We start from the raw sequence: 26,872 nt of genomic DNA on the forward strand, positions 1-26,872 counted from the left end.
GTAAGATTGGTTTGGAAGGTGGCACTGTTGACTCATCACTTTTTGAACAAAACACAAGCATGAACACCATCACATTAATTGTATATATTATATCAGATATCTTAGGCTAGAGGAACAATGCTATTTCTTGACTCCTCAACTTTTGGTCTGTCCCTACTGCCATCAGCAGGTCCTTAGTTATGTCTCCACCTGATTTCCTATACCTTCCCTATCTTGAGAGCTGTGGTAATCCTGAATTGCTTGTTTCATGCCCCCACCCCAATAAACCATGGTGTTGCATGCTTCCTTGCCTTTGCTAATGCAAATCTCCTCTTCCTTCCCTCATCTTTGCCTGTACAGCACCTTTACAGACTCAGCTCAGGCACTGATACATGGCCCTCAGGATGGGGAGCCAAGTTCCCTTCTCTAGAAGTTGCAGTGTTTTGTTCTTGTCACATTTCCCTGAAATGTCTGTGTATGTTCCCATCTTCCCTCAGACTGTAATCTCTTTAAGGACAGGAATCATGCCTTATTCATAGTTGCATTTCTGCGTTTATCCCAGAATGGCAGAGGGTAGACACTTGGCAAATGTTTTGTTGAACTGAGCTGAGTGGGGTCTTAGGAAGAAGACACAGTAGAGGCTGAGCATGTGACCTTGGTTTCATAAGCATTAGTGCCAGGCAATGAAGCCCACTACCCAAAGACTGGCAAAAGCTTATTACCTTGGGCATGAGGAAGAAATGTAACTGAGATTAGCATTCTCCAATGTGGGTGACTCACATAGACCTTGTGGCTAAGGAGGCATCTGTCCTAGATAGCATGAGCTAGTAGACTATTTCTGCTGCAGCTTCTCCTAGGGGAATATCTTCAGAATATCCCTGAGTGTCCTAAGTAAAATTGCCCAGATTATGATTTTGGGTCATTAGAGGATATATTGGGATGGTTCTTGCAAATGGATAATGTATGCCCAGTTAATTTTGTCTCTTTAATCTTAGAAAATTCTCATAGATAAAAGCCCCCCATCTTACATCACCCAACCAGAAGACCCAGATACTGTCTTGCTTTTAGCAAATGCCACCTTGACATGGGATCAAGAAACCAGCATAAAAAGTGACCTAAAGAAAGTGCAGAACCAGAAAAAGCATTTTCTCAAGAAACAGAGCCTAGAGGCATACCGTTTGAGTTCATCATCCCAGGGAGTTGCTGGCCCAGAGGAGCAAAGTGATAGCTCCAAATTGGTTCTGCACAATATAAACTTCGTAGTGAGAAAGGTGGGTAAATAGCTCTACAGGTGTGGCTTCCATCTTTCCTCCTTGTATCACACAGCTATGGCCTTACCAAGGCCTAACATAATTCAGTCTGAGCTGGAGGTGGTTGTGGTGGTGGGGGGATGTCTCTAATAGGCTGTCTTCTTTCCCCAATTTTAAAACTATGTACATGGATAATGGAGACATTCTCTTCAGGCTGAGAGAAGATGGTGTTTGTATTAGTACTGATCTTCAAAATCCAAAGGAGCCAGTTGCAATGTTGAATGGACAATACATTTCAGGTGGCTAGGCTCAAACTGATGATCTTTTATAAATCTATTTAGATTTGTTCTTAATTTCACATTGGAGAACTATGATAGACAGTAACTGACAATTATGAGCACTTACTATTTACCAGGTACATAATTAACTCATTTAACCACCCCAATAACCCTAAGAGGTAGGTACTATAGCTACCCCTACTTTATGATTGAGAAACCTGACAGACAGGGAGGTTAAATATCTCACCCAAGATCACACTGCTAGAAAGTGAGAGAAGAGGGTTGCACACACAGGGCACGTGGCCCCAAAATCTGTTCTCTTCAGCAACATACTTGTTAAAAGCAAATGAGATCAACAAGCAACCCAGCAAAGGAAGCCAGCCAGTCTGCTGGCCTCTCCCCTCAGGATTGGGGAATAGAGTCTTTAGACAAAGCTCTGCATTTATGGAACGTTTGGCCTTTTCCTGCATGTGGTTCTCTTGCACTGGGAACTCAGCAGCAGTGCTCTGGGGATGGCAGTATTTGTTGATTTTGCTGCAGAGGGCTCAGCATTAATCTTGTGCCTAGTATTTTAATATCCCATGTTGTTGACTCACCCTTTCCCCGTGCGAGCACTATAGAAGGAGAGGTTCCTATTTATTATGTGACGCTAAGCTCAATAGCTGGTGTAGAGTGGTACTTCTTGTTGTTAACAAGGTTGTCTGCCATGTATTCATCGGAAATGGTATTTGCTTAGCTGAGTGCAATTGAGCTAGGTTCTCAGTTAAGTCCTGCTGGGTGCAACCCATTTTGCTTTCTCATCCCCATCCTCCTGCCAATGATGTGCATGCAGCACCTGGATTGCTCTAACCATGTCTTTGGAATTGCTCCAGAGAGGCCTCAGTGAACTACTCTTGTGTTTTAAAGAAAGAAGCTGCCTTTTAGCCCCCTCATTGCTTTCCTCCTTCTCATTATGTTGGTGACCCTTGGGCTTGTCCATCAAGAACATGGTCAATGTTTTCTGAAACAAAGGGGCAACACAGCATTGTGTAGATTAAGGGTATGCCTCTGGAACCTGGTGTACATGTGTTCCAGTCCCAGCCACTTGCCAGCTGTGTGACTTTGAATATACTGCCTAATCTCTTAGAGCCTCTCCTCCTTTACCTGCTCAATGGATATTTTAATAATAGCAGCACTTCACAAGGTGGGTGTGAGAATTGAAAGAGATATCATACAAAAATGCTAAGCCCATAGTAAGTCTCAACTGATGTTAGCTATTGTTGCCTTTTTTCTCTCACAACCAAGTCCAGCTTAAGAGCTGCACTTAAATATCCTAAATTCAGAACATCCATATTTTCCCCCAATTTTTTTTTTCTCAGTGAAGGTAAAATTTCTAATTTTTCCATGTAGGGAGAGGTGTTTTAAGTGATTATAAAGTAAAACATAACATAAAATTATAAATATGTACTACAGAAATTATAAAAATAGATGATGTAGAAAAAAAATCTAGAGCACGTGGCTGGAAAACCACCTGTAATCCCATCACCCTAACAACCACTATTAAATGTTAGTATGTATCTTTTCAGGTATCTTTAATGTGTCTATAAACATAAAGATAGCTATTTGATTTCCAAATTAAGATTATCAGGAGAATAACTACAAAATATTACTAACCTGCTTGTTTCATTTAGCACAGGGGGTTTCAATTTCTTCCCTACCTCTGCAAAGTCACACTTAGGACATATTCTCTTCAGTATTAATACCTGTACTGTTCTTTTTTTTTTTTTCCTATTTTTATTTTTTTATTTATCTCTTTTTTTTTTTTGGTTTTTGATGTAGTGTTCCATGATTCATTATTTGCGTATAACACCAAGTGCTCCATGCAGAATGTGCCCCTTTAATTCTCATCACCTGGCTAACCCATCCTCCCACCTCCCTCCCCTCTAGAACCCTCAGTTTGTTTTTCAGAGTCCATCGTCTCTCATGGTTCATCTCCCCCTCCGATTTCCCCCCCTTCATTCTTCCCCTCCTGATATCTTCTTCTTCTTCTTTTTTTTTTTTTTAACATATAATGTATTATTTGTTTCAGAGGTACAGATCTGAGATTCAACAGTCTTGCACAATTCACAGTGCTCACCATAGCACATACCCTCCCCAATGTCTATCACCCAGCCACCCCATCCCTCCCACCCCCCACCACTCCAGCAACCCTCAGTTTGTTTCCTGAGATTAAGAATTCGTCATATCAGTGAGGTCATATGATACATGTCTTTCTCTGATTGACTTATTTCGCTCAGCATAACACTCTCCAGTTCTATCCACGTCGTTGCAAATGGCAAGATCTCATTCTTTTTGATGGCTGCATAATATTCCATTGTATATATATACCACTCTTCTTTATCCATTCATCTGTTGATGGACATCTTGGCTCTTTCCACAGTTTGGCTATTGTGGACATTGCTGCTATAAACATCGGGGTGCACGTACCCCTTCGGATCCCTACATTTGTATCTTTGGGGTAAATACCCAGTAGTGCAATTGCTGGGTCATAGGGTAGCTCTATTTTCAACTTTTTGAGGAACCTCCATACTGTTTTCCAGAGTGACTGCACCAGCTTGCATTCCCACCAACAGTGTAGGAGGGTTCCCCTTTCTCCACATCCCCGCCAACATCTGTCATTTCCTGACTTGTTTATTTTAGCCATTCTGACTGGTGTGAGGTGGTATCTCATTGAGGTCTTGATTTGGATTTCCCTGATGCTGAGCGATGTTGAGCACTTTTTCATGTGTCTGTTGGCCGTTTGGATGTCTTCTTTGGAAAAATGTCTGCTCATGTCTTCTGCCCATTTCTTGATTAGATCATTTGTTCTTTGGGTGTTGAGTTTCATAAGTTCTTCATAGATTTTGGATACTAACCCTTTATCTAATATGTCATTTGCAAATATCTTCTCCCATTCTGTCGGTTGTCTTTTGGTTTTGTTGACTATTTCTTTTGCTGTGCAAAAGCTTTTTATCTTGAAGTCCCAACGGTTCATTTTTGCCCTTGCTTCCCTTGCCTTTGGCAATGTTTCTAGGAAGAAGTTGCTGCGGCTGAGGTCGAAGAGGTTGCTGCCTGTGTTCTCCTTTAGGATTTTGATGGACTCCTGTCTCACATTGAGGTCTTTCAACCATTTGGAGTCTATTTTTGTGTGTGGTGTAAGGTAATGGTCCAGTTTCATTCTTCTGCATGTGGCTGTCCAATTTTCCCAACACTGTTTGTTGAAGAGACTGTCTTTTTTCCACTGGACATTCTTTCCTGCTTTGTCAAAGATTAGTTGACCATAGAGTTGAGGGTCCATTTCTGGGCTCTCTATTCTGTTCCACTGATCTATGTGTCTGTGTTTGTGCCAGTACCATACTGTCTTGATGATGACAGCTTTGTAATAGAGCTTGAAGTCCGGAATTGTGATGCCACCAGCTTTGCTTTTCTTTTTCAACATTCCTCTGGCTATTCGGGGTCTTCTCTGGTTCCATACAAATTTTAGGATTATTTGTTCCATTTCTTTGAAATAAGTGGATGGTATTATGATGGGGATTGCATTGAATGTGTAGATTGCTCTAGGTAGCATTGACATCTTTACAATATTTGTTCTTCCAATCCATGAGCATGGAGCATTTTTCCATTTCTTTGTGTCTTCCTCAATTTCTTTCATGAGTATTTTATAGTTTTCTGAGTATAGATCCTTTGCCTCTTTGGTTAGATTTATTCCTAGGTATCTTATGGTTTTGGGTGCAATTGTAAATGGGATCAACTCCTTAATTTCTCTTTCTTCTGTCTTGTTGTTGGTGTATAAGAATGCCACTGATTTCTGTGCATTGATTTTATATCCTGCCACTTTACTGAATTCCTGTATGAGTTCTAGCAGTTTTGGGGTGGAGTCTTTTGGGTTTTCCACATAAAGTATCATATCATCTGCAAAGAGTGAGAGTTTGACTTCTTCTTTGCCAATTTGGATGCCTTTGATTTCTTTTTGTTGTGTGATTGCTGTGGCTAGGACTTCCAATACTATGTTGAATAGCAGTGGTGATAGTGGACATCCCTGCCGCGTTCCTGACCTTAGGGGGAAAGCTCTCAGTTTTTCCCCATTGAGAATGATATTCGCTGTGGGTTTTTCATAGATGGCTTTTATGATATGAGGTATGTACCCTCTATAATGTACCCTATACTCTGAAGAGTTTTGATCAAGAAAGGATGCTATACTTTGTCAAATGCTTTTTCTGCATCTATTGAGAGGATCATATGGTTCTTGTTCTTCTTTTATTAATGTATTGTTATCACATTGATTGATTTGCGGATGTTGAACCAACCTTGCAGCCCAGCGATAAATCCCACTTGGTTGTGGTGAATAATCCTTTTAATGTACTGTTGGATCCTATTGGCTAGTATTTGGTGAGAATTTTTGCATCCATGTTCATCAAGGATATTGGTCTGTAATTCTCCTTTTTGATGGGGTCTTTGTCTGGTTTGGGGATCAAGGTAATGCTGGCCTCATAAAATGAGTTTGGAAGTTTTCCTTCCATTTCGATTTTTTGGAACAGTTTCAGAAGAATACGTGTTAATTCTTCTTGAAATGTTTGGTAGAATTCCCCTGGGAAGCCATCTGGCCCTGGGCTTTTGTGTTTTGGGAGATTTTTGATGAGTGCTTCAATTTCCTTAGTGGTTATAGGTCTGTTCAGGTTTTCTATATCTTCCTGGTTCAGTTTTGGTAGTTAATACATCTCTAGGAATGCATCCATTTCTTCCAGATTATCTAATTTGCTGGCATAGAGTTGCTCATAGTATGTTCTTATAATTGTTTGTATTTCTTTGGTGTTGGTTGTGATCTCTTCTCTTTCATTCATGATTTTGTTGATTTGGGTCATTTCTCTTTTCTTTTTGATAAGTCTGGCCAGGGGTTTATCAATCTTGTTAATTCTTTCAAAGAACCAGCTCCTAGTTTCGTTGATCTGTTCTACTGTTCTCTTGGTTTCTATTTCATTGATTCCTGCTCTGATCTTTATTATTTCTCTTCTCCTGCTGGGTTTAGGCTTTATTTGCTGTTCTTTCTCCAGCTCCTTTAGGTGTAGGGTTAGGTTGTGTATTTGAGATCTTTCTTGTTTCTTGAGAATGGCTTGTATTGCTATATACTTTCCTCTTAGGATTGCCTTTGCTGCATCCCAAAGATTTTGAACAGTTGTGTTTTCATTTTCATTGGTTTCCATGAATTTTTAAAATTCTTCTTTAATTTCGTGGTTGACCCATTCATTCTTTAGTAGGATGCTCTTTAGCCTCCATGTATTTGAGTTCTTTCTGACTTTCCTCCTGTGATTGAGTTCTAGTTTCAAAGCATTGTGGTCTGAAAATAGGCAGGGAATGATCCCAATCTTTTGGCACCGGTTGAGACCTGATTTGTGACCCAGGATGTGATCTATTCTGGAGAATGTTCCATGGGCACTAGAGAAGAATGTGTATTCCATTGCTTTGGGATGGAATGTTCTGAATATGTCTGTGAAGTCCATTTGGTTCAGTGTGTCATTTAAAGTCTTTATTTCTTTGTTGATCTTTTGCTTAGATGATCTGTCCATTTCAGTGAGGGGGGTGTTAAAGTCCCCCACTATTATTGTATTGTTGTCGATATGTTTCTTGGCAATTAATTGCCTCATATAATTGGCTGCTCCCATGTTAGGGGCATAGATATTTACAGTTGTTAGATCTTCTTGTTAGATAGACCTTTTAAGTAGGATATAGTGTCCTTCCTCATCTCTTATTACAGTCTTTGGTTTAAAATCTAATTTGTCTGATATAAGGATTGCCACCCCAGCTTTCTTTTGGTGTCCATTAGCATGGTAAATGGTTTTCCACCCCTTCACTTTCAATCTGGGGGTGTCTTTGGGTGTAAAATGAGTCTCTTGCAGACAGCATATCGATGGGTCTTGTTTTTTTATCCAATCTGATAGCCTGTGTCTTTTGATTGGGGCATTTAGCCCATTTACATTCAGGGTAACTATTGAAAGATAGGAATTTAGTGCCATTGTATTACCTGTAAGGTGACTGTTACTGTATATTGTCTGTGTTCCTTTCTGGTCTATGTTGCTTTTAGGCATTATCCCCAATGCCTACCATGATGCCTGGTGTTCCATAAAGACTTGTCAATGAAATTCGTGATGACAAGAAGCAATCTTCACATGCTGGGTGTGGCAGACAGGACCCTTCTGGTCTATCTCAGGTGGGAAGGGAGACATATTTAGCTTCATGATGGGCATCTTTGCTCTAAGGTATCACAGAGAGCAAGTCTTAATGAGAATGCTCTTAGATGTTCCAATTGCAGCATTACAGTATTTGCTTGAACACAAGAGTGGGCACATGTCTGCCCAAAAGTTTCCATAATGGACTCTTGCTCTGCCTGCAGTTGTTTCCCCCCAGATATCTATATGGCTCACTTCTTCACCTCCTTCAGGTCTTACTCAAATGGTGCCTGTAGCAGATACTGTCATCTTCCTGGCCATCTTCCAACTGCGGGATCTGTGTCTGTGCCTGAGGGCCCTCCCCACCTCCCCCAAAACAGCAGGACATCCACAGACAAGGGAGCTGCTCTCAAGCACTGACTATTGGCTATTTATCCCCAACTCCCTCAGCCACTGGGGACATAGAACAATCCTCAGTTTCCCGGAATTTCCCAGCAGGATTGAACTTCACTTGCCTCCCATGGGAGCTGATATAATAGTACACCCTTGATGGGCCACCTTCCCCTTCCCATGGTACCTCCCAAACAAACTACCTTCACTCAAATCTTTGATTCAGGGCCTGTTTCTGGGAGAACTCAAGCTAAGATGTTTACTTTTCCAGTAAGTTTCCCTCCACTCTTATCTCCCTATCTCCTCTCTGCTTTATGTGTTTCTGTGGCATGTACTTGACATTCTCCATATTTTACTTACCTATCTTGTTGACTGTCAGTGCCCCCCAACTAAAACGTAAGCTCCTTGTGGACAGAGCGAAACTGTTGTCTGTCATGTACATTTCTGTATTGTGCTATTGCTAGTGTCCAGAAGAGCAACTGGCACATAGCAGTCTCTTACAATGATTTGTGGTTGAATTAATAGATCTGTAGCTGTAGAATAATCCATGAGCCCCATGTGTTGGAATAGCATAGCTGCTCAGTAATTTCAGATTACGCTTTGGTATGGTGGAAGGATACTTTAAAAATGACTTTTGGAAAACACTAGGCTCTCTGTATTTCAAAGGCTACCCTTGTCCCCCTGGGTTGTACAGCTTTTAACTTCTATTAGATTTGCTTTCCTGGAGTGTGGGCAGGGGGACAATCCTCATGTCCAGGGCCTGTGTGTCCCAGACCAGCACAAGGCTGTTTCGCATCAGTGCTTGTACATGATTTCTGGAAGTCCTCCGGGCACTCTGCTGTGCTGTGCCAAGGAAAGCACTTAATTAAGACTTAGGTTCCTGCCTCCTCCCAGGCTGTGTTTCAGGTTTGGGGTGTGAGGCTGTAGCTGCCACCTCTTAGAGCCAGCAGTGACCCCTTGGTCACCACCTGGCCTAGCCAGCACAGTTTGTGGGCAACACCTTTGGCCCAAGACCCTCTAAGAACTGGTGGAATGACTGTGTCTTTTTTTCTGTTTCTCTGGTAGGGGAAGGTCTTGGGAATATGCGGGAATGTTGGAAGTGGAAAGAGCTCCCTCATTGCAGCTCTCCTAGGACAGGTAAGCTGCGAAGATGGAGCACTGACATGACAGTCAAATGGTCCCCACCTGCTATGTCTGGGGCCCTTTGAGAACAGTGGACCCAGCAGCTGGGCTCGATGGCATTGGATGCTGTGCACACAGTTAATAGTGATTTCCAGGAGGTTAATGTGCTCAGTAGCTCCATGCTCCTTTTCCAGGTGGTGCTGAGCTTTTCATACACCCTTAGGTTTACCTCCTAAGGACATGTGTTAAACAATGACTGTTTCCTTGAGACAAGTCATTAAGTACATGGTGTTTCCCATGACTTGGGCTATTCTGATTAGAAAGGCCAGCAAGGTGGCTTGGCAGGGAAGGACTGAGGAACCTATGACTCACCATGTCTCTAGATGTGTTTTTCCCCATGTCCATCTCCATATCTCCAGTGTCTTCCCAGACCACACTGGCTCAGTCAAAGCTTCTTTGATGGAGTGGCTGAATGCATGCATCAACTAAAACAGCAATTTGCCCTCAACTTCTCTGCAGACCTTGTGGTAGGAAGAGGGAAGAGCCCAGGTTTTTTTGTCCTTTGCTACTTCTAGCTGTGTGACCCCAGCAAAATAGCCAAGCCATTTACTGTATTCACAGGGCTCTAAACTGATATGGTTTCTCATCCCAAATGAAAGTCCTCTTTCTCCCCGCCCTGCTGTTCCTAAAGAGAAGTTTGGATGCCTGTAGTAGGGAGAGGAGGCACCTCTGAAAAAACAAGGACACTGGCTCAGAAGAGCCCGCTAGACTAGGGTGACTTCTTTTGGCCTCAGTTAACTCAATTCTAGAAAGAGTGATAACTCCTTCCCTGTCTGAAGGAGGTGGGGGCAGAATTAGGTGAGCTCCTGAGGTCCCTTATGCTCTAGGATTCTGTGTGTGTATCTCTGTCATAACCCTAGAGTCAGCAGGTGTGTTACAGGTGACCCATCCCAATTCTTTACTTAATAACAGGAGTCTCTCCACAGCATGCCCTAATAGCTGAGCCAACTCTGCTCAGATATCTCCAGCAATGGGGAGTTCAGTTCCCTCTTTGGAGAGTTTTGATGTATATGGACGTAGGGTTTACCTCTTTTTAACTTCTGCCCTTTGATCTGCTCCTTTGGAATCTCTCAGAGAAAATAGAATCTATCTCCCATGTGACAGTGGTGAGATTAGATGCCTCACTGTAGTCACTGGGATAGAGGCAGCAGGGTGACTGATGAGTGGGCTCCAGACTGCCTATGTTTACCACCTGTCTCAGCCTCATGCTCACTGTTTAACCTTGGATAAGTAACTGAGCCTCTCTGAACCTTGGTGTCTTCATCTGTAAAATGGGGGTTAGGAGGGTCATGGTGAGGATTCCACAAGATAATGTATATAATAGTTATAGGGTAATTCCCAGGGACAGTCGTGGTGATCAGCATTTTGTATGTACTTAACCCTGTGCCTGGCATATACTCTATTCATTTAGCTATATTTATTACCATTATTGTCATTATCATTTTCTCTTCTCCAAGTCTAATGTTCTCTGTCCCTTGGACCATTCCTGAGGTGAAATGGCATCACATCCTTTGACCTTGGCTATCTTCCTTCCCTGTCCATGACATACTGCTGCTGCTGCATCAGCCCTGAGCACCATGCCATCTCTCACAAATCCTGCCTCCTGAAAGCTTTGAACAGGGTATCATCACTAGTGTCCACTGTTACCTGTTAGATGCCCACCATGTGGGATCATCTTAAGTGAACTTATGTACTCAGGGTCACACACTAGAGCCCATGTAAGTTTTTAATTGGATTGCTTGATGTGCCACATGAAACTGGATTTTCCACTCCTGTTGAAGAATGAGAAATTCTGGCTGCACCAAGCCCAAATCCTTGTACCAGGCCCTGCACCAAATGTACAGGCTGCTTCCTTGAGACAGGGCATACCAGGACCACCTTCACAGCCATGCAGGCTATATCCTGCCCCTGGGGCCTGGCTGAGGAGGGTGGGATCCTGCTGGTGCACTTGGAGGAAAAGGGAACCTTTGTGATGGGTTCCCTCAGAGGGCATCTTGTTCTGGTTGTACGGAGGTGTCATGCAGCCTCTCCAGCCTATAGTAGAACTCACGACTGCCTCTTTTGTGACATTCCTGCCTGGCCACTTATAGATTTTTGACTTTGCGACCATCAGACTATACGGTTGTGCTTTGCAGTGTGGGTTAAGACATCTTGTTGACCCTCTTGCACCATCATGGATAATGTTCATGGAATAAGTGGGTGGCAAGGGTTTAGTGGGCCCCTGAAGAGAAGTTTGTGAGGTTCAGCTTCTGAAGGTATTCCGGTATTTTGCTCCAGATGCAGTTACAGCAAGGGATCGTGGCAGTCAATGGGACTGTGGCCTATGTTTCCCAGCAAGCATGGATCTTTCATGGAAATGTGAGAGAAAACATACTATTTGGAGAAAAGTATGATCACCAAAGGTAATATTAACTTTGAAACGATGAGGCACTTTGATATTTGATACCTTCTGCTATAGATGCTGATGCCATTTGTAATGCTTGCTCAGTGGGTTTCTTTAATGAATTCTGATTAAACGTTCATCAGATCCAAATGGGTGTTGGTTTTTCTCTTCCTGACCCAAGAGTTCAGGAGAGGCGCTTTCTGCAGACCTGTGATCACACTCTGAGAAATGGATGAAATTGGCACTTCATTCCCAGTGCAGAGTAGCATATGTTCTGAGGTTTTCTGTAACAGTGCATATGTTGTCTGATTGGAGGAAGATATATCTGGGAATTTTGCTTTAGGCCAAGTAACCAAAACTGCTTGAAATCATGAGCAGCAGGTATGCAAATTAATCACCCCTGAAATTATTAATTGACATCACATCTATAAGGATATATTGCCGTTAATATACTGAAAATGATCTAATGGAAGAAAATCAAAGTTCAAGTCATAATTTTTGGATACAGTTTGGACCATTATTTTAAGCACTGGAAAGTAAAGCTTTCTATGATTCCTTCCTGGATTTAGTATGCTGCCATGTACATTCTCTCATTAGAGTTCTATAAACACCTATTTAGGGAGATCCTGGCATCATATCCCCATTTTACAGATGAAGAGGCTGAAGCTCAGAAGGGGAGTTGACCTGCTCAAGGTCAAGGCTATTAAATGGCAGGGGTTGAGTCTTGAATACCAGGCCAACATCATTTGTTCTCACTGGAGCTTCCTGTCATGTGGCTCCCCCTGAAGCCTCCCCAAGCTCCACGATGCTGAAGTAAAGACCAATGGAGTTGTTTTTTTAAAATTTGGCTGTCAGCTCTCCAGTGATAGTCTTGACTTTCATATTTTATTGTCTGAACCCACAAACTGTCCTTCCTGGCTGACATTGGCCAGCATGTGCGTTCCCAGCAAGAGGTCTATTACTTCCCTTCCTCTTCCCTGGCCATGACATCCTATTGCCAGGAGGCTCAAGAGCGGCAGGAAGGTCTGATCAGTGCAGGACTCCTTGGCACCAGCTAAACTGCTCTGCTCAGCATTTCCTGGCCTCCTCCCCACCCCACCTGGAATGGTTTTTCTTTCTGTGGTAGCCAGCTAGGAGGAAGAATTCCTATTTTATCAGGCAGAATGTCAGGGCACATATTTACCAAATACCTGCAGTTTTCAGGCTCATGCAGGATGATGGGGGAAAGAAGCGTGGCTCAGATGTATCTTTGCCCCTGAGGTGTTACAAGTCTGGAAGGGGCAGTAAGGGATGTACAGAAATAACAGTGCATCAAGAAGGAATGTGCCAAGTGTCAGGAGGTCCTGTTGGATTATTCAGAGGCAGCAGAGATCATGAGAAGGAAGAGAAGGTGGTGCTTGAATTGGGAGGGTAGAGTAGATCAAGGCACCCTTTGTGTGTGGCATCTCTAGGGTGACCATGGTGGCTCTCAGGCCACAGGAAGCAGGAGTGTAGGAGGAAAGTTAAGAAGGGGGGTAAGGGTGGCAAAGGAATGAAGAAGTGCTGAGCAATCTGCATCTCATAGTTAAAGATTGACAAAGGTAATAATATTAATAGTAACCACCACTGATGGAGAATTTCCAGTGCGCCAGGAATTGTGCTAATGGCTCTACACATGTGTTCTTGTTTCCTTCTCAAAACCCAATGAGAGTTATTAGCCCAATTTACAGAGGGGAGGGTGAGGATCAGGGAGGTACATTCACTTGTCCAAGGTTACCCAGCTGGATTCAAACACAGATTGTTCTGATTCCAAAGCCCCTGGTCTTTTAAAAAAGTTTTTTTATTTGAGTGTATTTGACACACAATGTTACATTAGTTTCAGGTGTACAACATAGTGATTCAGTTTCTCTATATGTTATGCTGTGCTCACCCCAAGTGTAGCTACCATCAGTTACCATACAACTCTATTACAGTATCATTGACTAGATACCCTGTGTTGTACCTTTCATCCCCATGACTTACTCATTCTATAACTGGAAGCCTGTACCTCCCACCGACCCCCTTCACCCATTTTGCCCACTTCCTTCCCCCACCTGCAACCATCAATTTGTTCTCTGTATTTATGGGTCTGACTCTGTTTTTTGTTTGTTTATTCATTTGTTTTTTTTAAATTGCATATATAAGTAAAACCATATGGTGTTTGTCTTTCTTAGTCTGACTTATTTCATTTAGTATAATATCCTCTAGGCCCATCCGTGTTGTTGCAAATGGCATGATCTCATGCTTTTTTAAGGTCATGTAATATTCCATTACACACCATGCGTGTGCGTGCATGTACACACACACATACACACTCATCACATTTTCCTTATCCATTCATCCATCAATGGACACTTAGGTTGCTTCCATATCTTGGCTATTGTAAATAATGCTGCAATAAACATAGGTGTGCATATATCTTTTCCAATTAGTGTCTTTGTTTTCTATGGGTAAATACCCCATAGTGGAATCACTAGATCATATGGTATTTCTATTTTTTAATTTTTGAAGAAACTTTATACTATTTTTCTGAGTGGCTGCACCAATTTACATTCCCACCAACAGTGTATGAGGGTCCCTTTTTATTCATATCCTCTCCAACACTTGTTATTTCTTGCCTTTTTGATTTTAGCCATTCTGACAGGTGTAAGGTGATATCTCATTATGGTTTTGATTTTCCTGATGATTAATGATATTGAGCATCTTTTTATATGTCTGTTGGCCATCTGTATGTCTTTTTTAGAAAAATATCTATTCAGGTCCTCTGCCTATTTTTTAATCAGATTTTTTTTTTTTTTTTGGTATTGAGCTGTGTCAGTTCTTTATATATTTTGGATATTAGCCCTTTATTGGATGTGTCATTTGCAGATATCTTCTCCCATTCAGTAGGTTGCCTTTTTGTTTTGTTGATGGTTTCCTTTGCTGTGCAAAAGTTATTTATTTGTTTGTTTGTTTGTTTATTAGTGGGTCCAAATTCATGGCCCTGAGATCAAGACCTGAGCTGAGATCAAGAGTTGGATGCTTGACTGACTGAGCCACCTAGGTGTCCCCAAAAGTTTTTTATTTTGATGTAGTCCCAATAATTTATTTTTGCTTTTGTTTCTCTTGCCTTAGGAGACATATCTAAAAAAATGTTGCTACAGCCAATATCAGAGAAATTACTGCCTGTGTTCTCTTCTAGGATTTTTATGGCCTTAGTTCTCACATTTAGGTCTAATCCATTTGGAGTTTATTTTTGTGAAATGGTATTATAAATTGACCCAGTTTCATTCTTTTGCACACAGCTGTCCGGTATTCTCAGTACCATTTTTTAAAAAAAGATTTTATTTATTTATTTGAGAGAGTGAGTGAGAGAGAGAGAGGGAGAGAGAGAGCATGAGCGGGCTGAGGAGCAGAGGGAGAAGCAGACTCCCAGCTGGCAGGGAGCCTGATGCGGGGTCAATCCCAGGACCCTGGGATCATGACCTGAGCCGAAAGCATACGCTTAACCAACAGCCACCCAGGCACCCCTCAGCACTGTTTATTGAAGAGATTGTCTTTTCCCATTGTATATTTTTGCTTCCTTTGTTATAGATTAAGTGACCATTTAAGTATGGGTTTATTTCTGAGCTCTCCATTTTGTTCCTTTGATCTATGTGTCTATTTTTGTGCCAATACCATACTGTTTTGATTACTATAACTTTGTAGTATATCTTAAAATCTGGACTTGTGATACCTCCAGCTTTTTTTTCTTTCTCAAGGTTGCTTTGGCTACTTGGCATCTTTTGTATACAAAGATACAAATTTTAGTATCATTTGTTCTAGTTCTGTGAAAAATGCTGTTGGTATTTTGATAGGGATTGCATTTGAATCTATAGATTGCTTTGGATAATGTGGACATTTTTAATTCTTCCAATTTATGAGCACTGTATATCTTTCCATTTATTTGTGTCATCTTCAGTTTCTTTCATCAGTGTTTTATAGTTTTCAGAGTACAGAACTTTCATCTCCTTGGTTAAGTTTATTCTTAGGTATTTTATTATTTTCTTTGGTGCCATTGTAAATAGAACTGTTTTCTTAATTTCTCTTTCTGCTACTTCGTTATGAGTGTATAGAAATGTTACCAATTTCTGGGTATTAATTTTGTATCCTGCAACTTCACAGAACTCATTTGTTACTTCTAGTAGTTTTTTGGCGGGGTTTTTAAGATTTTCTATGTGTAGTATCATGTCATCTACAAATAATGACAGTTTAACTTCTTCTCTGCCAATATGAATACCTCATTTATTTTCTTGTCTGATTGCTGTGTCTAGAACTTCCAGTATTATGCCAAATAAAAGTGGCAAAAGTGGATATCCTTGTCTCATTCCTGATCTTAGAGGAAAACCTCTCAGTTTTTCACCATTGAGTATGATATTAGGTGTGGGTTTTCATATGGCCTTTATTATGTTGAGGTATATTCCCTCTAAACCTAGTTTGTTGGGACTTTTTTTTTTTTATTTGAACAGTGTTGAATTTTGTCAAATGCTTTTTCTGCATCTAATGAAATGATCATATGATTTTTAGCCTTCATTTTGTTGATGTGATGTACCATGTTGATTGATTTGCAAATATTGAACCATCCTTGCATCCCCAGAATAAATCCCACTTGATCATGGTGAATGATCCTTTTAATGTATTGTTAAATGGGGTTTGCTAATATTCTGAGGATTTGGGCATCTATATTCATCAGGGATATTGGCCTGTAGTTTTCTTTTCTTTTATAGTGTCTTTGTCTGGTTTTGATATCAGGGTACCGCTGGCTTCATAGAATGTATTTGGAAGCTTTCCTTCCTCTTCTATTTTTTAGGATAGTTTGAGGAGAATAGGTATTAACTCTTCTTAAATGTTTGGTAGAATTCACCTGTGAATCTATCTGGTCCTGGACTTTTATTTTTCAGTAGGTGGTCATTATTATTATTATTATCATTATTACTGATTTAATTTTGTTACTAGTAATTGGTCTGTCAAAATTTTCTTTTTCTCCTTGATTCAGTTTTGAAGATTGTATGTTTCTAGAAAAGTATCCATTTCTTCTAGGTTCTCCAGTTTGTTGTCATATAATTTTTATAGTATTCTCTTATAATCTTTTGTATTTCTGTGGTGTCAGTTGTTACTTCATCTCATTTCTGATTTTATTTTTTTGGGTCCTTTCTTTTTCTTGGCGAATCTGGCTGTTTATCAATTTTATTTATCTTTTCAAAGAATCAACTCTTGGTTTCATTAATTTTTTTTCTGATTTGTTTTCATCTCTATGTCATTTATTTCTGCTCTGATTTTTATTATCTTTTCCTTCTACTCCTCTTGGGCTTTGTTTTTCTTTTTCTAGTTACTTTAAGTGTAAGGTTAGATTGTTTATTTCAGCTTTTTCTTGTTTCTTAGGTAGGCCTGTATCACTATATGTTTCCCTGTTAGAATTACTTTTGTTGTGTCCCAAAGATGCTGAACCATGGTGTTTTTATCTGTCTCCATATATTTTTTTATTTCTTCTTTGATTGCTTCATTGACCCATTGGTTGTTAAGTATCATGTTGTTTAGACTCCATGTGTTTGTGTTTTTCCCAGTTTTTTTTTCTTGTGATTGATTTCTAGTTTTATTACTGTTGTGATTAGAAAAGATTCGTGCTATGATTTCAATCTTTTTAAACTTATTGAGGATTGTTCTGTGGCCTAATATGCAATGTATTCTGAGAATGGTTCATGTGCGCTTGAAAATAACGTATTTTCTTATTTTTGGATGGGATGTCCTTTATATATCTCTTATGTCCATCTGGTCAAATGCATCATTCAAAGACACTTTTCTTATTGATTTTCTGCCTAGATGATCTATCCATTGATGTACATGGGGTGTTAAAATCTTTTACTATTATTGTAATACCATCAACTTCTCTCTTTATATTCATTAATATTTGCTTTATGTATTTAGGTGCTCCAATGTTGGATGCATAGATATTTACAATTGTTATATCCTCTAGTTGGATTGATCCCTTTATCATTATGTAATACCCTTCTTTGTCTCTTGTTACAGTCTTTGCTTTAAAGTCTATTTTGTCTAATGTAAATATTGCTACCTTGCCAAAGCCCTCAGTCTTAACCACCATATATATACCACTCCTAAATTTGGTGTATGGGCATGATGCTCAGGGCTCTGCCCAGCTTCTGTTCCAGGACGTTAAGTTCTGCCAGGGGTCAGCATGCCACCTGAAGGGCAGCTACCCATGATCTGCCTGCTCACTCTCTTGTTGGTGCCTTTTATTGGGAGAGTGTGTCCTGCAAAGTCTGAGTTGTGAGGCTTGCCCACTGTCATGCATTGAGAAGAGAGGACCCCAATGATGCTGATGATGCTGATGATATCAACCAGCTAATCAATCAATCAATTAATTAGTCAACTAATTAACCCTTGTGGAGGCAGGCAGCCTGTCAAGTGGGACAGAAACCTAGGGGCCAGTGGTGGGAACCAGCTGCTCCTTGCATAGGGCATGAGCTTGAACTGACACCAGGAACATTAGGGAATTCAGAGCAGGAACTAGTCCCTGAAGCAGCGACATGGTGTACTGTGGTGCCCTGGGAAACAGTCTATCTACAGTGCGGGCCATCTGAGCGGGAATGAGGCACAGAGAAAACCCAGGGAGGAGGGTGTGAAACTCTCCCATATCTTGAGGCCTGAGCATTTTCCAGTTCCTACCCACTAACTTATTGACTTTCCTGGATCCCTTGCTGTCTGAAGTTCCCAGGGAGTGAGACTGGGGTCATGCCTGGTAGGTCATGGGTCCCCCAGCTTTGCTGTCCTTTGCAGGATGAGGTGCTGATCCCAGCAGCATGGCTGCTGAGAGTTGGTTAGAGCCTTGCCCATTAGACTCCCTACAGACTGGCCCAATGCTAGACAGTGGGCAATGCTGAGGGACAAAACAAAGAAGCTAGGAGGTCCAAGGCACTGAGATCCTATTCCTGCTTGGCCTCTGTTCTTCAGACAGTATCCTCTGTGCCCAGCGTACTCAGGTGTCTCAGGGGGAGAAAGCCCTGCTCTTTCTAACCTGGTAAGAGTGACTGGTGGATTGAGGAGTATCCTGGAGCAGATGTCAGGGTCATCATTAGTAATCATCCCAGCACCTTGCTGTTACCCTCCATCCGCACACATTTCTTCCATTCACGGTCTTGCATCCTCTGGGAAGCCTCCCACATTGACCTCAGCTCACACTGGTCATTCCCTTCTCTGACTTCCAAGAGCAATGCTAGCAGTTGGTGCCCCCAGTTTTGCCTTCAGAAGTTTCACGTCATTGAATCATCTTCCCCTCAGGGCAGGAAGCCTGTGAGGGAAGGAGCCATCCCTGAGTCAACTCTGCATCAGGTGTGTGGGGAATGCCTAGGGGTCAAGGGGAGGCTTTGGACATCAAAGATGAAGCAACTGGCCAACTCCTTGCCTTAGCCCAGTGATACCAGCAATGGGGTCTTTTGTTACCACGCTGACTTCTGTCGTTTGTGTCCACAGGTATCAGCACACGGTTCGAGTCTGTGCCCTTCAGGAGGACCTGAGCAGCCTTCCTTATGGAGACCTGACTGAGGTGAGCAGAGCTAGGAGCTCAGCTGCACTGCAGCAGCATGGCAGCCTGGCTGTCCAGGTTGAAAGTGTTGAGGCTGGCAGGCCCTGGTTCCATCCACATTTGGGTGCCCTGGAAGACAGAAAGGTCCTGGGAAGTATGGGAAAAGCCAAGTTCTACCATCCTGAATTCTCCATCTGGGTTTATTCTGGGGGAATATTACAACGGATGTGGTACCAACTCTACCTGTGTTGGGTTCAGTGTGGTCACTCCTGGAGCCATTCCCAATCTGCCTGTTAACTTAGAGAAGGTTTCTGGTGGAAGCTGCTTCCATATCTTATGGACTGGCTCTGTCCTCCAAACACAGAGGTCCAGGGATGCTGCATTGTGGCTGGAGTCTCAAGGGCCCCTTCTTGGCTCGTTTACTCTGCCCTCCAAACATTGCTTCCAGCTGCTTGTCCAAAAAGCTGCCTGGGCACAGGGTTGAGCCTGCCAACTCAGGTGACCCAAGGTAGGGGGTCACCATGCCATCTTCCTGTTTCCCCATCCCAGTGTGTCCTCTGCTTAGTCTTCCACTTTGCCCAAAAGCAAAAGAGAGTCTTGAAAAAAGACGAGTTTGGAATACATTGCCTTTCTCTGCTAGGGCCCTCAATGTGCCTATGTCAAGGAAATGGACACCACAGCCATCCTGGCCTGGCATTCATCTTGCTGCAGCCCTGGCCCACCTCCCCAGGGTTTGCTTCTACTCATCTCTACCTGCCTAAGTGTGCACTTGCCTTCCAGCCTCTAGACCTCTGTTCCTGCTATTGTTACCACCTTTCAAGTTCCAACCACAAATCCACCCCCTTGAGGGAGACTTTCCTGAATCCCACAGTCTGCAGTAATTTGCCCCAGAATACGTATCTTATGCTTCTCAGTTGGCAATTGTTAAATTCTGCTTTGTACCATTATTATGTGCATGACCATGCCTCCACTTTCTGCTGATATGTGAACTCCCAGTAGATAGGGGACTTTTTTTTGTCCAGCTTCATGTGTCCTTCCCCTGTGCTCAGCCCAATGCCTGGCTGAACATAATGGGGGCTCACTTTGGGGTCAGTTGGACAGAATAACCTAAAGTAGGTTATCTAGCTTTTCATCCTTTCTTACAAATACTTACTGAGCACCGCTCTTGGTCAGGTGTGATGCCAGACCTTAGGGATATAGTGATAAACAAAGTAGACATGCCTTCTGTCTTTGTAGAGCTTAGAGGTTCTAGGGGAGGTGGGGAGTTGGTCCACAAGCAAGCAAATTGAGAGCCTCCTTGTCCATTTTCTCCCAGGCTCTGGTCCCTCCTGTTTACTTGTCCACTCTCCCAGAGCTTTCTGCTCAACAATTGCCTTTGGTGCTAGTGGTCAAGACATAGCCCGTCTCTATGGGCTATGCACTGGAAGGACAGGTCCCCCTCACTCAACATTGGAGTTTTCTCTAGTTGCCACTGCCCACCAGGTTTCCTACAGAAGTGAGTCTTCCACTTCCCAGGGCATCTAGTGCAGTCAGGTGGTCCCTGCGAAGGGTGGAGGATCTGGAATGTAGTAATCATCAGTCTGCAGAAGAGTCTTGAGAAGATTCAAGAAGCTCTAGTTCCCTTGAAGACTGCAGGGTGGGAATGGGGCCCAGAGATGGACAGTAACATTGCTCCTGTCTACAGATTGGGGAGCGGGGCCTCAACCTCTCTGGGGGGCAGCGGCAGAGGATCAGCCTGGCCCGTGCTGTCTACTCAAACCACGAAATCTACCTGCTGGACGACCCCCTGTCAGCAGTGGATGCCCACGTGGGGAAGCATGTTTTTGAAGAGTGCATTAAGAAGACGCTCAGGGGGAAGACAATCGTCCTGGTGACCCATCAGCTGCAGGTGACTGGGACTGGCAGGATTCATGAGGTCACAGGATGGGTGTGGCACCTAATGCTCACAGAGTCTCCTCTTCTGCCTAAACCTGTCCCATCCGAGGCTGGCGTCACCTGGACAGGGTCGGGGATGGAAAGAGCAAGGTGTGTAGGTTACATTCATGATTTTCCCCAGCCATCCCAGCTTGCACATAGCCCTGCCTACTGTTCTCTGGGCATAGCCTCTATTGGTTCTAAATTTGGGTTCAGTGGGGCCAAGTCTTTTTTCCACCAGAGGATAGACTCTCCAGAAGCAAATGACCCCTATCTATGGGGTGGACATGGGCCACTTCCTCCAGCTCTGGACCAATGACTGTGGGGAGGTGGGAACCCAGGAGCAAATAATTCAGGCCCCACCCTTCCTCCAGCAAGGGCTAGGTGGGCCTGAGGACAGGAGAGTCTGGGAGGGGGATAAGAGGCTCTGATGCCCTTGGCTAGAGACCAGGGCTTTTGGGCTAAGGCAAGACTCTTCCTTTCTCAGAGCCACTCTCTTAGGCTTAGGAACATGAATCTTGCTGAGGAGTTACTAAGCTTGCCCTGAATGCGCTTGAGGATTGGGCAGGGTGGGGAGAGTTCTCACAGTGTCAGCCTCATCAAGGGTTCTGAATGCCTGGTAGAATACAAGACTCCCCTCTACCCTGAGACAAACCAGATTTCCCCCTGCCTCCATCTCCCCTCTCTACGGTGAGCCCCTATAGGTGTGGGGTATGTGTGTGTGTATATATGTGTGTATATACATGTGTGCATCTCCTGCTGGAGGAGAGATCCCATGGGACTGACCTGCATTGAGAGGACTGTTGGAGCAGAAGTCCTATCTTCTTTCCTCTCTTGCCGCCTGTGGGGAAAATATTCAACAGGGGCCTGGTCTGAGAGCAAGAGGCAGACCTCATGGTCTTTGCAAGGGTAAGTCAACCTAGGGGAGGGGGAGGCAGATGAGATCACCATGGCTACAGGGTGCTCTAACCAGCATTTCTAGGATCTTCTATCAGTGGCCAGAAGGGCCAGCTTGAAGAGGGGGAAGTTTCTTAAAGACCCAGGAAAGCCATTCCTTCCCATTGCTGTAGTTTTGCCCCCAGCTTGTATCTCTTTGCTGGAGACTAGAGTTCTCAGAATAAGTTCCAAGCATCTGAATTTTGGGTTCCCTCTGAGTGGGCTCGGTCACCTCCAGGAAGCATCCAGTGTGGTGCCGACAAGTTACTCTGCTGGCCAGGCATCAGAGTGGAAGAGAAGGTTGGATTTCTTCTGGACCCCCATGAGGTCAGTGGGAATGGGCTCTTGCCCAGCCAGGGTGCTAAATGTTGTAACCACAGCTCTGCACTGTGAGGATCCAAGCCCTGGAGACCCCCTGCAGTGGGGAGGGCTGTCCTCCTGAGGGGTCCTGGGGATCTGGAGGGAGACTTCTGGCCCCTGACAACTGTGGGTCATAGTTGTCTTTGCAGGAATCTTCACTGGGGGGAATCGTCTCCTCAGCCCTGGTCCAGTCTTTGAACCTTGATGACTAGAAGCATGACCTCAGGCAAGAACTATCTTTTCCCCAGGCCTAAGTCTCTTCAAAGAGTCTACCTTTCACCAAGGTCATTTTCTCTTTCTTTGAGTGTTGAAAAATGCAAGCAGCCACCAGATGGCACTGGAGTTTCAGTCCAGCTGTCTGTTGTTGGGGAGGAGGGGGCTCCGAGCCCCTGAACTGAAGCCCCAGGGCTTTTCCAGAATAGTGTTCCACTGCTTTTACTCTCTGGCCCACAGCCAATCCGGATGCTTCCAGTGCTTGGGCTGGGCGATTGCTCTTCTTTTCCATGAGGAAACAAATGAAATGAGGCCTGCGGTCACCACTGAAAACCAGCCCAGGGTCAGATTTTGAGAGTTTGCAGAACAAAGCTGCTCAAATCACGCCAGATCTCACTGGCATGAACTGGGGGCTCACTAGCCAGAGGGCCTTCACCAGGAACTTCTGGGGCTAGAATGTGGGCCCCCAGAGAGGAAGAAAAGGCTGTGAGGCTGCCACATACCCCACACTGGTGCCTCAGTTTCCCTATCTGGAGAATGGGCTGATAACAAAGCTGCCACTTCCTTTACTGGCTTGTGGGAGATTGAGACATAAGAGCCAAACTTTGAAGATGAGGCTTTGAAAAGCTAGAAGATGCTATATAAAGGAGAGAAGTTATTTTCAGGAAAAAGATTCTCTCAGAAAGTGTCTCAACTGGACATTAAAAGCTAGGCTGTTGCTGCTTAGCTATCTGGGAAAGTGGATAAGGAGCTGAGTCATTAGTCCAAGGGAGGCAGAAAGGCTGGAGCTGCCCAAGCTGTCAGAACTGTTGTCATCTGGTCTTTTGGGCACCACCCTCATTTCCCCAACACCCCATCGGGAGTACAGTGACCAAATGTAGCTGCTTCTCTCAAGCTTTGAATCAGTGGACCCCGAATTTAGGGGAAGACCTCTGGCCTGTATTGCAAAGGCTTCATTAGGCTGAACCATCTTAAATCTCACAGCATTTTGTTCCTGTAGGAGGGGCTTCCTGCTCTTAGATGGGTTGATCCTATGGAGAGAAATCTATCTAGTTTCAAATAAGAGGAAACCCCTATTAGCAGAACTCTTTGATCTCAGGAGTGATATGTAAATGAAGGGAACTCAAATTAGAAAAACAGAAGTGCTTTGGGCAAAATGTGGCTATATTTTTATCATACAGATAAAGCTGGTGTAAACTCCTCAGGCCTGGTGTGGTGGGGGGTGGTCAGGGGAGGAGTAGGGCCTGGTGGCTGGAGACTGCTCCATGTTCTGCTTCTCCTGGGCTAGATGAGGATGATGAGGTGGGCTTGTAACGTTATATCAAAGGAAGGTCATTGCTGAGGTCTCCACCAGATCTTGTCTTGCAGTAACTTGTCAATTTCATATTCCAAATCCCAACTGCCCCCTGATCAGATTTCTTAGCAGGGCAGCTCATTTTGGGAACAGTGTTTCAAGTGACAACCAGAAGCCCCCTTTGTACTCAAGACACCAGTAGGCACTAGATCAGTGCTTCTCAACTGGTGGCTATTTTGCCCTTTAGAGGGCTTTTGTCAATAGCTGGAGACATTTTTGCTTATCACAACTGGGGTAAGGGGGTGCTACTGGCATCTAGGGGGTAGAGGGAAGGAGGAGGCTGCTAAATATCCTACAATGCACAAGACAGCCCCTGTCCCCGCCCCAACAACAAAGAATGATCTGGCCCTCAGTGCCAACAGTGCCAAGGTTGAGAACCTCTGTACTAGAGGAGATTGGGATGCCACTGGAAGGAAGTTTGGCATGGCACTCTTCTCTTACTAGGCAGAAGTTCGCTGTAGATCATTTTAATATCTTTGCAGTTCTTGGAGTCTTGTGATGAAGTCATTTTGTTAGAAGATGGAGAGATTTGTGAAAAGGGAACCCACAAGGAGTTAATGGAGGAGAGAGGGTGCTATGCAAAACTGATTCACAATCTCCGAGGGTTGCAATTCAAGGTAACTCTTTACACCTGGGTGTAAGAGATGGGGTCCTTCCCTCTCAATCTCTAGCCTGGAAGAAGTCCTGTCCTGTAGCTTTCAGAAGGACTGTCATTTTGTCTCCAGGATCCTGAACACATTTACAATGCAGCAATGGTGGAAGCCCTTAAGGAGAGCCCCGCTGAGAGAGATGAAGATGCTGGTACAATCCAAGTTCGAACCACTCCTCTCTTATTGCCCATGGCTCATGAGCGGACACAGATCTCTCTTTATTTCTCACCCTAGCTCTGGCTCCAGGAGATGGGAAAGATGAAGGAAAAGAACCTGAAATGGACTCAGAATTTATAGACATAACAGGTATTTGCTATTCGTTCCCTCAGTTATATAGTCTTAAATATTTGTTGAGCATTCTGGATAGAGAAATGTAGGCACATTGTAAGTCCTTTGGGGGCAGCTAGAATTAATACAGCTTACTGTCATGTGAGCCTTGGGGTTCAACTGCCTGAGTCCAAACTCTGGCTGAACTACTTACTAGTTTTATGAGTTGGCACAAGATACTTGTCCACTCTGAACCTTAGTTTCTTAATCCATAAAATGGGGAGATAATAACCAACCTCATAAATTCTTGCAAAGATTACATGAGAAACTGCACATAAAATGATTAACCCAGTGTCTGATGTATAGTAACTCTCAACAGTTTTTATTATTGTTATTAGTTAGAGAGGTCAAAGCAGTGCACAAAGATTGGTTAGAGGCAAAAGCACACACAAGAGAGATGTGTCACATTCTTTATGGGGAGCGTTGAGAAAGGAATGTGCAGCACTGAAGAGACTGGGTGGGAGGACTAACTATTCTGCTATGTGCTGGGCACCACACTTGTCTGCATAGACAAAAATATGAGATCTCAGGATCTCATGGTCTGGTGGGCAACACACTCAAGGGGATAATTCTGGGAAACTGGGATAAGGGTAATGGGAAGTTGGAGTGGGCATAACAAATCAGGGAGGGCCTCACAGAGGTGGCAACCTTGGGACTAGTCCTTCGAGGATATGTAGACATTTTCTGGGGGCACTGTGGTGAGAAGGTGGGGAAGGGGGAGGATTTTGAGGCTGAGGGCAGGAAGGAATTCCAGGAAGGCAGAGAGAAGAGATGTGGGAGATAAGATAAGCCTGGTGTGGGTCAGCCTCGTCAAGCTCCCTCTTCTCCTCCCCACACACTGTTCCCTTCCACCCTGATATCTGTTCAACACTTGTTGAGCACCTACTCTATGCCCTTCCCCGGGGCTGGGCACGGAGAGGGCAGGGATCCAGATCCACTGTCTCTTTCCTCAAAGTGCCATTGGTGGCTTTCCAAGTTAGAGCTCTATTCCTCAATAATGTGTAGCTGAAAAAAAAAAAAAAAAAACACAAACCTCAGTGTATTTCATCAAAGATAGCATCCATTTTAAGATCACCATCGTTTTATGTACCACTTAGAAAGAAAAATCTCTGCCAATTAGATGATATGGCATACTACCGAATGGAAGGCACATCCTGATTTCAGAGATGTTAAAATGTGAAAAAAAAAAAATGTGAGTCTTTGAATCGATGAAATTTGGCACCATTAATGGTGCTTGTGACAAATGCATGCACGTTTGGAAAGACAACATATTTTTATCGCTCTGGAGGCGGCCAAGGCTGAAGTGAGGTACCCACCATCTCTTCCATGCCTTCCCAGGAAAGCTCCAGGCTGCCTAGGATGTGAGGTCTTGTGGAGAAAGTAAACCCTGCTCCTCTTTTTCTCCTCACCCCACTTCTCTGGAGGGGATACTGAGCATGTGAAATCACTGCTCTGAAAGCTATAGGAAGGGAGCCAGTTAAAGCCGGCTGTGCCCACCACGCCTGGCATCAGGGCATTTTCTAGAGCACAGCAAGGTGAAGAGCATCATCAGCACTCCTGGCTGGGCTGGTGGGCTACAGTGGGATTTGACTAGTTCCCTTTGTGCTCCACGATGCCTTTCATTAGGCTCCGGCGACCCACTGAGGCATCTCCCTCATCTTGCAGGCCCAGAGAGAGACACAATGAGAGGAAGTCAGGCTGAGCACTTTCAAAGAAGCACGAAGGTTCCCAGGCAGAGGGTATAATCATAGCTCTATTCATGGCACCTTTGAGGTGTGACGGTTATTCCTCTTGGAGCAAGGTGCAGAGAGCCCACACACGCTCAGGGGGACCCCTGGGTCTAGCTCTATTTATCTCTGTTTATAATAGCCATGTATGGTTTAGGATTCTGCTTTGGA

The 26,872-nt window shown here is 43.7% G+C and overlaps 1 protein-coding gene across 2 annotated transcripts in view; it reads left to right on the forward strand.

The window, feature by feature from the left end:
• The window catches only part of ABCC12 (ATP binding cassette subfamily C member 12), a 93,963-nt gene that overhangs the window by 41,822 nt on the left and 25,269 nt on the right, over positions 1-26,872 (forward strand). Inside the window, exons 10-17 of one of the 2 annotated variants that reach the window (XM_036124326.2) lie at positions 975-1,250; positions 9,145-9,216; positions 11,539-11,663; positions 19,169-19,241; positions 20,905-21,108; positions 24,480-24,614; positions 24,723-24,798; positions 24,882-24,953. In XM_036124326.2, the coding sequence (XP_035980219.1) occupies positions 975-1,250; positions 9,145-9,216; positions 11,539-11,663; positions 19,169-19,241; positions 20,905-21,108; positions 24,480-24,614; positions 24,723-24,798; positions 24,882-24,953 (1,033 nt within the window). Of the gene's footprint in view, positions 1-974; positions 1,251-9,144; positions 9,217-11,538; positions 11,664-19,168; positions 19,242-20,904; positions 21,109-24,479; positions 24,615-24,722; positions 24,799-24,881; positions 24,954-26,872 lie in introns of those variants that run through there. The other variant, XM_078062373.1, reaches the window with a different exon arrangement.

Source organism: Halichoerus grypus, chromosome 15 (genome assembly GCF_964656455.1).
Source record: "Halichoerus grypus chromosome 15, mHalGry1.hap1.1, whole genome shotgun sequence".
NCBI classification, from domain to species: domain Eukaryota; kingdom Metazoa; phylum Chordata; class Mammalia; order Carnivora; family Phocidae; genus Halichoerus; species Halichoerus grypus.